The 11,994-nt window shown below is 42.4% G+C and overlaps 1 protein-coding gene across 2 annotated transcripts in view; it reads left to right on the top strand.

The window, feature by feature from the left end:
• The window catches only part of kcnd3 (potassium voltage-gated channel, Shal-related subfamily, member 3), a 115,085-nt gene extending 103,704 nt beyond the window's left edge, over nt 1–11,381 (top strand). For both annotated transcript variants that reach the window (XM_005732459.2, XM_005732460.2), the window contains exons 5-9: nt 3,682–3,783; nt 6,846–6,878; nt 6,985–7,077; nt 7,984–8,243; nt 8,894–11,381. In XM_005732459.2, coding sequence (XP_005732516.1) covers nt 3,682–3,783; nt 6,846–6,878; nt 6,985–7,077; nt 7,984–8,243; nt 8,894–9,068 — 663 coding nt within the window. In that variant the 3' untranslated portion in view covers nt 9,069–11,381. The remainder of the gene's footprint in view (nt 1–3,681; nt 3,784–6,845; nt 6,879–6,984; nt 7,078–7,983; nt 8,244–8,893) is intronic.
• Nucleotides 11,382–11,994: the final 613 nt, after the last annotated feature.

The raw sequence follows: 11,994 nt of genomic DNA, 5'->3' as shown, positions 1-11,994 counted from the left end.
GACCCTCAAGCTCCCAGGCCTCTGGTAGAGGACCCGAGCTTGAAGGATAAACCGCCCGCAGGGGCGTGCTGGGTGTTATATATATATATATATATATATATACGCGTGTGTGCTTCCTCATCAGATGGTCTCCTTTTTCACTTGCATGGCTCCAAGGCTGGCCTGAGGCAGAACCTAATCTGGTCTCATAGCTCGATTGTGCCACTTTTCACTTAGCCAGTTACTATACAGGCAGTCTAGCAAGGCTGTAACTCACAAGGTGCCATGAATTTTTTAACTTTCACATTCAAGTAAAAGATGAACTTCTGAAAAAGCGCACTGGCACTGCTCAGTGGAGCATTTCACAGGCCCTGAATGGATATGCAGCGTTTTTTAATCATTTGAGGATATGCCAGGTTAGATCCGTCAGCTGGCAACAAATTGTGTAAAATGGAGTGTTTTGCTGGCTTGCATCCTATAACTATAATCTTTAAAGTGTGATTGATCCTAAATTAGGGCAACGTGGCAGAAAGGAGGAAAACAAAGAGTAAAAAAGGATGCTTGGATCAGTTTATTGGCCTCTGGGTGTGTGGAAACATCTGGACTCTTTCAGTCAGCAGTATTGAACATCAGTATTCTGGCAAGTGTTAAAATATGTTGGATTTCTGAAAGCTACTGTTTTCCCCTGGGTTGATGCATTTAAAGTTAAAGTGGAATTAAATTGCATTTTGTCTACTACAGCGACCGTATCTGCTCTGTAAATCGCATGAGAAGTTTATAGCTTATACTTTTTTGGTTTCACAACAGCACCCACTGTCTGTGCATTAATCCCTCTGAATGCTACATATTTACTATCTGCAAAGATGGATAACCTGTTTCCATACAGTCGAATCAAATTGTTTGGTCTTAAACCATATTTGCATAGAGCAAAAGGGTTTCTCGTATATAGATGGTTATATAGCAACCTGCTAGAAACTACAATAGCTACGGTTGTTGAATAAAAGCCTTAGTTTTCCTGCTAAGGCCTGCGTGACTGACAGACAATAACACACAACCTGTACCGTAGCTTCCTAAACAAACATGCACCTAGAAAGATTTTCCTTCTAGGGTCATTTTGCAGGTTCGGGACTAGGTAGCATGTCAGTTACTGCACATTAACCACCATGTATGTGTATCTGCATCTGTTTAGACAGAGTTTGGTCCTTGCTTTTACTACCAACGCTAACAATTGTCCCTCTGTGGCTTGCAAACTGTGTCACTAGGCTGGTCACTCCTACAGACATTGACATGGCCCTCCAGCTAACAATGAAGAAAATAAAAAGAAATTTCAGGAACCATGCAGCCATTAGAAATAGGCAGAGTCGTGTCTTGGAATTAGCATCTTAGGCCACAGAGCTAAACTTCTAACGCTTCCTGCAGGTTCATGGATAATTCTTCAAACAAGGGCTCTAAAATTCCAGTAATCTCTTCAGACAGACTGCATGAGTTCAGACCCTCCTGAGACCATTATTTATTTACCAATGGTGCATGTTATAATGGTAATCAGGGACCTGTCATTCAATTGTAACAGCAGACAGTCATGTTTTGCATTGAAAGCTGTTGTTTGTGTGACCCTGTGTTCCAAAGTATTTTCACTGTCAGCGAAATTCATGTTTAAAAACGGAGTTTATTCTCGTTCATTTCACTAAACATTGTAGTGTATTTATGGTGTGAATGTCTATGTTTCTGTGCAAAGCTGATACCTTTGGCTATTTAATACTCGACGTTGCAATATGCTGGTGTTAACGAGGACACTCTATCCATTGCCTTTTTTGCACTCTGTGTTCTCAGTGGTGCTTCAACAGCAATTCAGTCTCAATCTGTTGTGCCCTGACTCTACCTGAAAGCACAGATGAGCCTAGACACAAGTGCCCAGGTCCCAGAGGCCCTGGGAATCTATCAGGGGCCTGAAAAAGCAGATTCAATCTAGCTGGACAAGCTCTCAACATCCCCTCTATTAGCCCTGCAGCGCCTGGCAACCACTGCCACAATATCAGGCCTTCGGTTTGCATGGTCACCCTAGAGAGACGATACCACTGGCAAAGTACAATACCTGAACATAAAGAAGGGTTATTCTAAAGGCCCGTGGGAATGCTGTGCCAGCACAAATGTACAGAGAGGGCACAAAGAGAGTGAGGAAAACTTGTCAAGGAGAGCCGGAAGAAGGATGACAGAGAGAAAGCGAGAGGAAGATAATCATGAAGGAGAACAGGAGAAAATAAACCGTTTAAAAGGAGTTGTGCTATAGATGCCAAAGTGCAGGTTGGTTGCTTTGCGTGTGTGTGTTCACGTGCACTCCCACATGTTTATTACCCTTGCCTCGTTTTAGATTGCCAAATCACAGCATGAGCTTTCTGCAGGTCAAAAATACATTACTGTGTTTTAAATGAAACTAAAGTCTGGGGATGAGCTTAAATTACCATTCATTAGCATCCTCTTACCGAGCCAGGTATTCCTGCTGCTGCTCCACAGTATAAGGTTTGCATGTATATGTATGGAAATTCACCTATGAAGACGAGACGTGCATGCATAAGCGCACAGCGATAAGCAAACATACATCCACATACTTGATTAATCCCCCAGCGGTGCGTAAGCCCCCACCCCGCCCCGACAAAACGAGCTCTTCACTTAAACAGCTCGCAGTATCCTTCGAAGAATTTCTCTTCGATTAATCCATCATTTTGCTTTAAAATGCAGGAAAGTAATACAACCGAAAGCATGCTCTTTGTAGCTACACCGAGTTTTAAACCCAACTCCTGGCTTTTATGTGAAAATGGAAGACCTTAGAGGAGTGAGTGACTCACATTACACTGTTCAGTAAAAGCAGTTGTTCTGGTAACTGAGAGATTTACTGACACTCATATTTTCTCATACCCCTGGATACACAAGCTGAAGTGCACTTGGACATGTTTGCACACAAACACACACAGAGACACAGTACATCAAAAATCATTATGTTGGAGTAGAATTTCTCCTCTGTGTCAAAGCTGTGCAAGAACTCCCTGCAAGCACCACAGTATATCTGCTCCTCCGTGTATTGCATCTCTTCTTGTTGTTGTTTTCGTCTCAAGCTGACTGTCTAACGCAAGTTATTTGACAACTTGGGTGGAAAAAAGCGTGAAAGAGACAGTGGACTTTGCGCTAACTATGATGCATGAGTAGGGTAACTGAAGATGCATTTAAGCCGACACCTAATACAGTGGCTCAGGAGTAAAGATGCGGCGCGCTATGGGAATGGACACTTTCTTGGTTTGTTTGCCTTTTTTTAATGCAAAACTGCTAACACAGCGGCACAAAAGCAGCCCGATAAATTGAATTCTCCACTTTAAATACAGAATGACACTTAGCTGCTTAATTCATCCAGGATTTACCTGCTCCACTCCAGGCTCCCACCATAACTGACTTTCAATCCAAGGAATGTGTAATCGTGTAGTCACTATAAATCATTCATAAGTATCACTGGAGATCAGAGTGAATTCATCACAGGAGATGAGAGTGCATGTTTTAGTAGAGCATGATTTGATCTATAACTAAAATATCAAGCATGCAAAAGTGTTGAAGCTCAACCGCGATGGGTGACAGGATGATGCCATTCAGAGACTTGTTATGGTATAGACACTCGCCAACATCTGGTTACTCTTCTTTCTCTCTCTGTTTTTGTAGAAAGCCCGTTTGGCCAGGATACGAATATCCAAGACAGGAAGCTCCAATGCCTTCCTCCACAGCAAGCGTAATGGTCTCTTTAATGAAGCTCTAGAGCTCACGGTAAGACTCGCCTTTAAAGCACAGACACCTCGCTGTTGCATTGTGGTCTGACACGCTTGCATTTGTTGTGTTGTGTTTTTAACTGACAAGACAAAAAGCCTGACCTCTGCGGTAACTAAGTCATGAGATACAAGCCCTCCTTGTCTGTTTTTTAATTACGCCAGCATCCCATCAGAGCAGCTATCTGTGGTCTCATTCTATAAGCGGCACTTCTAATGCGAGCATCTCTGAGCCCAGCTGCCCAGCTGAGGAACAAGCTTCGGGCAATGCAGCAGGAAAAGTAAACACAACTCAAGGATGTTCCATGCCTCACAAAAATGTTGCGGTTCATAAGCACTACAGTGGCCCGAGGCTGACACAGAACAAAAACAAGTGCTTCTTCCACCCGCTCGCTCACTTTCTGTGTCTCTGTTGCTTTGTCTCTCTTCAGTGGCAATGGTGGAAACCGGGATGGTACCAGCAGTGCACAAGCTGTAGCAGAAATAACGCAACTAATTTACATTCATGCCTGAATAGAAGAGGGGTGACTGCGATGCTATCTGCAGTCATGCATGTCACTCTTGCACAGTGCTGTGAAGAAGGATTTGCACCCCCCCCTCCTGATTCCTTATCTTTTTGCATATTTGTCCCACTTGGTTGTGTTTCAGATCATCAAATAAATTTTAATATTAGACAAAGATAACACCAGTAAATATAAAATGCAAGGAAAAAAGTCATCTGTATTTGCCTCCTAAACCCAATAGCTGGTTGTTATTGTCTCTGTCTTAGTGTTGGATCATGAACTCAGTTCTTTATATGCTCTTGTGGGTTCTTTGTGTCCTCCTGGATGAACCATTAATGTGCTCTGGGAATAATTTTGGTAGACCACTCCTGGGAAAGTTCACCAGTTCAGAGGCGGGGAATCAAGGTCCAGTTCCGCCCTGGTGGGAGAGGCGATGACAAAAAACACACACACCACGACCTCTCCAGATCTGGAGAACCATGACATCAGGCCTGGCTGTGGTTAGTGAAATTGAAGCTTTCCAAAAATTGTGGTTAATCACAGTTAATTCATGATTTAACAAGAAGTGGCAATTGCTTTTTCACACAGGGCCAGGTAAGTTCAAGTTTCCAATAACAAACGAAAACATCCTTTAAAAACTGCATTTTGTATTTACTCGCGTTACCTTTCTCTAATAGCATCGTTTGTTTGACAGTCTGAAACATGGAAGTGTAATAAATATAAATAAGGAACCAGTAAGTGGGCAAATAGCTTTTAGCAGCACTGTACATGAGTACATATGGCCCTGAATACAGCTTGCCTGCACATTTAACACTGATGGATAAATCTGCTTTACTGAAGGTTTCCTAACACTTTTCTTAAACAGTGTTAACAGAAACCAGAGCTCTGAGACGATATTTTGATATTTTTTATGACTTGATTGCCTGTAACATTTTCCTGCCTCATTAGACTGTCCTGTCCAGTTTCAAAATTTACAAAAAAAAGAAAAAATAATGAGTTAAGAAGATTATTGTTTGGGTGGGTTTTCTTACCACCTTACTACTAAACCAATCGCCAGAGGGAAAAATAAGTAATTGAAAAAAGTAATTGACTTCTCTGTTAAATAACACTGCGAGAAAACAGATAAATGAAGCTTTCATTAGGTTTTAAATATTTTCTTGTATCATCTCACATGCCAGAATGGATTTTGAAATGGCACCAATTAAAGTGCTAATAGACTGCTTATGCCTAAAGTCAGCAAAGCTAAAGATCTGTGCCAGCTCAATAATTTTAATTGCTGTCAAACATGGGTTTAATTGTACTGAGGCTATTTACCAACAGTACATACAGTACCATGCCCAGCAAAACATTGTGTTTTGTCACCCAGTGGGTCAAGCTGTTTCCACTCTACAGTATGGTGGCCACCTGGGTGGTGAGCCATAGCCGCCTCCAGACAACCTGCTGATATCGGCTTTGAGTCGCATGTATAGAGAAGGGCAGAAATAGCTCGACCTAAACACCTGTGTTTTACTGCTGTGTTAGGTACAGATAAGCAGCGCGAGCACAGGTGCGCGGTGTCATCAGCGCAAGAAAGTACCCTCTCAGCACAGAAACCTCTGCTTACACCGCCAGCCAGCCACTTAACAAACAGAAAATTGCTACTACAAATCTTCCAAACATGGCGTTTCACTTGCCTCTTGGCGGTGCTGTGGAGCATGCAGGATCAGGGCAATGCTTTTTTTGGGGCTTTGTTTTTTTATAAACAGCTGAATTACAGATTCTGCTAGGAAGAAAACTGATGCAACGTATTGAAAGTCTGCATGCGAAACACCGCCGTAATTCTGACCAGTGCAATCAGAGCATTCGGCAACATACTGAAGAGAACGTCTTCCCAGGCGCAAGCTGAGGCTATTATGCAGAATAGTTTTGCCAATAAAATAAATAAATCTGTGTTTTCTGGGTAGTGGCTCTTCATACAGCATGGATAAATAGAATTCAAAATCCTTATATAGACAGAAAAACTCCAAATGCTACCTTAGAAAAAGTTGTACATGAAGAAAACAAACAGAACATTTGAACATTTATTCTCACTGTAACTAAAGAACACATAAGCAAATGAACTGCTTATCTTGCTCTCTTTACTTTGTTAAGAGATCTGCGAGTTTCCCCGAGACTCGAAAGACCGCTTATTCTCTGACTCACCTCCAAACTGCAGCACTAGAAATAGCACCTACTCGCAGACAAGTAAACACAGACACAGAAATGGGGGATATGAAAAACAAGTCATTATGAGTCGCCTGTTGCAAGGCTTCGTAACAGCACCAAAGGAGGGGAAATGTCACAATGGAAATTTTTATATCAGTTGTATATACTGTATATCTATTAGCATCGAGTTGCATCTCCATTCCAGCACAGATCAATGCGCCGGCTCAGCTGATGTTAAAAGAAATGCCTCTCTGGGTCTGAATAGTAATGTTCCACTGATTGGCATGACTGGAACCCTGACAGCAGCCTGTTCTGAGTACTGAACTATAAACACTAGTAAACTCTGTGTGTGTTCTCCCTTTGTCTTCTTCTCAAGCAACTTCCATACAAGATGAACCTTTCGGATCAGGTACTGAGGCAGCCGTTGGTCGTACACCTCCCACAGCTGATTATTGTCTCTCTGCAAAGAAGCATAGCATAACATTTATTTTTGTATTTGTGTGTGTGTGTTTCAGGGTTCCACTGAGGATGAGAAACGCTTAAGCAAGTCTACCTCTCTTTTAGAGAGCCAGCATCACCACCTGCTGCACTGCTTGGAGAAAACCACAGTGAGTGTTCTCATACTCGAGCTCTTTGTCATAATAATATCTTAGTTCCTGTTTCACAGAGCTGAGGAGGCTCTGTCTGTATACAACTCGAAATTGTGCCGTCATCTATAGATTTCTTTGTATCTGGGGTTCATTAGGTGAAAAAAACTGACAGCTTGGCGTAATGTGTAGATCGACAGTATTTTTATGTCCAAGTACTGCTAACCAAAGCGTGATATCCAGTGCTTTGTGTTGCACTTACGATACACCCTCAACATGCCTGTATGTCCGTATAGATGCGCTCTCTGTTTCACAAGCATGACTCGCACACAAGCTGTCACTATTTAAAGGCATTTGTCTGCACTCGCTTAAGTCCAGTGTAGATGTGTTCACCTGTGTTTTGCTCAGATGCGAACTGCAGCCCGCTGATAGGTCTGTATGTTCACAGCCTCCGAGTGACCCCTTTCATGTGAAAGTAGTATACATTGTTCATATGATGATGGAAAAATGATTCAGAGCTAGCCTGTGAGGCTGTAATGGGCCTTCAGAGGACATTGGCTTATATTAATTTCCTGGAGAATTTTAACCAAACCTGCCATTCGTCTTACCCTTACTGCTACTCTGACCCTAACCTAAGCCTAAACTTAAGATATAACGATTTATGCTACAGGGATCTATTTTTTTATGGTTATATGTGGTCATATCAGATTTATGTCCCCATGACATGAGTAATACTTGGCACACACACACAGCATGGACACTCACATAAAAAATTATCACACTTTCTGAGTTATTGATCTAGGCAACAAAGCAGAAAATGTCAGGATATATGAAGCCATGTACATAGATATAAATGCTGTAAATTTCACGTGATTTTTTTATGACACCCTGTCTCGCCGTCTCCCTCCCTGTCTTGTGTCTTTGTAGAACCACGAGTTTGTGGACGAGCAGTATTACCAGCAGAGCTACCTGGAAGGCGGGCTGCAGAATTACCCGTCCCGAAGCCCCTCCCTTTCCAGTCAAGACGGTGTGACGGGGACGTGCTGCACCCGGCGAACCAAGAAGCACCACACCCCTTTACCGAACGCCAGTGCCCCAGCACACATGCAGCCTTTGACGCACACTCACACGCACCCACAAGGCTTGCAGGAGCTCAGCACCATCCACATCCAGCCTCTCAGCACCAGGTGAGATCAGGGTAACAAAAAGCCAAAGCAGTTCCATCTCATACACTTGGACCGCTCAAGTGAAACTCTTGAGATTAAGACGTCTTTTGAGATGTGCTCATTTTCCCCCGGCTAAGAGAGCAACTTGAGTGTTTTGCAGTATTTGCCTGTTACACAGAAAACAGAGTATTATGAGTATCCTCTTGAAATAGCTTCTCCTGTGCTCTGACAAGGTGTTGTATAGACACGCAAGGCTGGAAGTTGAGTTTCAGTACTTCTGGTGTTTGTTTGGTCAAAGTGGTTATATTGCCTTTGTTGGGCTGTTCTGTGTGCAGCCTTTTGTTTTGTTTTTTGGTCGTTTTTTTATGATGTTTTTAACTATTTTAATTAGTTTGACTTTTTGTCCTTCTGTCTTGTTATAGTTTGGCTTTAGTTTGAGGATTTTTCTTTTTACTTTGGGGAATTATAACCAAATAACATCATTTACTGGTTCCATTTTTATAGATTTTGTTAACTTTGAAAGGGCTCTAAGCTATCACCCCACTGAAAGTTGCCATCGAAGAGGAGAGAGGAGGATTTCTCACTCTGTCCTCGGCACTAATCTTCACAAAAGGAATATTTCTCTATGGATTGTCCTAATCCTTGCTTGTCTTTCTTAAATTTTCCTTCAGCCGCTCCAGTCTGAACATGCGCGTAGATGAGCCAGCCCCTCTGAACTGCCAGAGCAGCCAGATCACCACAGCAATCATCAGCATTCCCACGCCCCCAGTGACGACTCCGGAGGGTGACGCTCGTCTGCCGGCAGGCCCCGCCCACCAAAATGTTGTGAAGGTGTCCGCACTGTGAAGACTAGAGTGCAGGCGCGTCACACAGAAAGACAGATTTAAAAGGAAAAAAAACTCATCGAGACAGACGGAGGGACGGAAGAGGACAGAACGACGGAGGAGAGAAAGCGTTCAGTCCTGGTCTGGCCTTGGTTGAGCCTGCCCTCTGCTGGTCATGTACTGTAACGACATGGACTCCCCGTGTGGACGGAGGATGGCTTTTAGATACAGTGTCGTCATGTTAGTGGTTGGCGTACGTGTTCGTGCGAGTGAAAGAGTGAGAAACCCCTGTAGGGAGTCGTTTTAGATAAGCGGGTGAGTGAGTGAGTGTCTCCCAAGTGTCAGTGGTGAGCTCCCCGAGTAAGTCATGTGTCACTGTGCACAAAGCACCTTTTCTTATGATTTACGCTTCAGTTTGACGTTTTTAGCTGGAGATGTAAGGAAACCTCAGAGGGAAAGAAAGAAATAACAATAATAAGACGTAATCAACCCACCGCCTCGTCGTTTGTTTTCTCTCCATAGATAAATATGGCTCCAATCCTTTTCAGCTCCAATATTATTCCAATTTGAGTAAAATTCCAAAAAGATTCTGATGGTTTTCATATTTTCATATTTGTGAATGGGTGCGTGTGAATTTATTTTTTATTTTTGGGGGCTAGATAGAGGAATTGTGATCTTTTGGATAGAAGGTGTGTGAGCGTGTGTGTTTGTTCCTCAGCTGATTGAAAACTTGTGTTTCAGTTCTTCTGAAAGTCTCTGTGGCTCAGTATGTGGTATATTTGACTAGCTGCCACTCTGAAGGGTTCAGCACACACATTTCTGTCCAAAGTTCTCAGCTACAAGGCTTTTACACGACATGTGCCTGTTCTGCTGGAGTTTAAAGATATTTATTCGTTTTTTTCTAGCTTTCTGAATTTCTCCACGTTCCCCGTTCATTCCCACTTTTCGGCTCTTCCAGCCTGACGGACCTCAAATATCTCGATTTCCCTGATGTAGAAACCAAAAAGTCTATTTTTAATTCAAAACCATCACAATTAAAAGCACAAGGCGTTCGCTGAGAATTTCTGACACAAATCTGTCCTGAGCCTGGGATCTTTGTGAATATTGTTAATAGAATATTTTGTAATATTTGACCATTGTTTGGCAGAACCAGTGAAGCTGTCCTCTCGTTCTCTCTCTTTGCCTCACTCTGTCTTTCTCTCTGCTCTCTCTGCATTTCTCTCGCTCTCGTTGTTGTCCCGTTGTATCCCTTCCTCCTGTGTGAACAACAGTATGCTTTCAGTAGTCTTTCTAGCCGTCGACGTTTTTTCTCCCCCAAACTCAGCGGGCATTTTTTTTTGAAGTTGTTGAGTATATGTACTCTATGTGGTTAGGAAACTTGGTGTTTGTACCTTTTGTCCTCCTTGGTGTTTCAGATGATTTATTTACTTTATCTTCTGGAAAAATTAAAGCAGGGAAGTCTGTTGTAACGGTGACCGCAGAGACACGAGGACACTGGATGAGCATCAACAGATGTCTGTCACCAAAAAAAAAAAAGTGTTGTTCTGTCTGTTCCCTTGAAGACCGATATGTATTATTTCTCATCTAATCCCATCAAAGTTGAGCTTTGTAACTCTGGATTATGACTTTTTTAAAAATCTTGAATGTCATTTTTGGGTTCAGCGACCCCAAAGAGAAGTCTGTCTTCGTGTGGATTTTCACCAAAAGAGGAAAGAGCAGACCAACCACCCGCTTTGCTCCGTGTAGATAAAACGAAACGGTGATAAAGAGCACAAGGAGCGAGCCAGCGTTTCACCAGTGTAAGCCAAGATCTTATTTCAAAGGCAGTATTTGAAATCGTCTACAGCCTCATTTACAGAACCTTGGGGATGCCGTATAAAATATAAATTACTCAAAAGGCAATGATTTCCAAAGAATTTAAATTGTATTTTTAACTGAAACTAGTACAAAGACAACACACTTTTATGACAATTTTAATTTGATGCCACCCACACATTTCATTAAAGTAAGAGGACAGCTGTGCTGCATACACTCTCTCTTTCTCTAAAATTGTAAATGCATATGAGAAATATTCATTTATGAAGTTTTGTTTTTCCATCCTTTTCTTTGTTCATGATATGAGCTTCTCGTTTGAGCCTCCTTTGTTTTATAAGTGTGAAAGATCCAGACTGCAGACAAGTCATTTTAGTACCGCCTGATGAAGTTCAACCCGAGCATCAGAATGGGGAAGAAATGCCATTTAAGTGATTTTGAATGTGCCATGGGTGTTGGTGACAGGCAGGATGGTCTGAGTATTTCAGAAACTGCTGGGATTTTTCCACACATCCCAGAAAAAAGAGAAAATATGATGACTCAAATAACCACTCGTTCTGTCAACTAAAAACAGGAAACGCAGGCTCTGAAACACAGGGGCTCACCAAAATTGGAGTTCAGGCTGGTGGTGGTGGTGTAGTGGTATGGAGAGTATTTTCTCGGCACCTTGTGTTCGAACAGCCCAGCCTACCTGAGTGTTGTTGCTGACCGTGTCCATCCCTTTACAACCACAGCGTGTCCATGTTCTGATAGCTGCCTTTAGCCACATCACAAAGCTCAAACTGTCTCAAAGCTGGTTCCTCGAACATGACCGTGAGTTCACTGTACTCAAATGATCTCCACAGTCATCAAATCTCAATCCAGTAAACTCCTTTGAGCTGTGTGCTGCTGATGTGGAGCTGACAAATCTGCAGCAACTGCCAGATGCATGATGTCAATGTGGACCAAACTGTGCAGCTATTAGAGGTGATTTTAAGCACATCAAGTTGTACAGGGAGTGCAGAATTATTAGGCAAGTTGTATTTTTGAGGAATAATGTTATTATTGAACAACAACCATGTTCTCAATGAACCCAAAAAACTCATTAATATCAAAGCTGAATGTTTTTGGAAGTAGTTTTTAGTTTTAGCTATTTT

The sequence above is a fragment of the Pundamilia nyererei genome, unplaced genomic scaffold (assembly GCF_000239375.1).
Source record: "Pundamilia nyererei isolate P.nyererei 1_Seehausen unplaced genomic scaffold, PunNye1.0 scaffold00047, whole genome shotgun sequence".
Taxonomy (NCBI): domain Eukaryota; kingdom Metazoa; phylum Chordata; class Actinopteri; order Cichliformes; family Cichlidae; genus Pundamilia; species Pundamilia nyererei.
The sequence above is the reverse complement of the archived record's forward strand: the minus strand, read 5'-3'. Positions and strand labels throughout refer to the sequence as shown.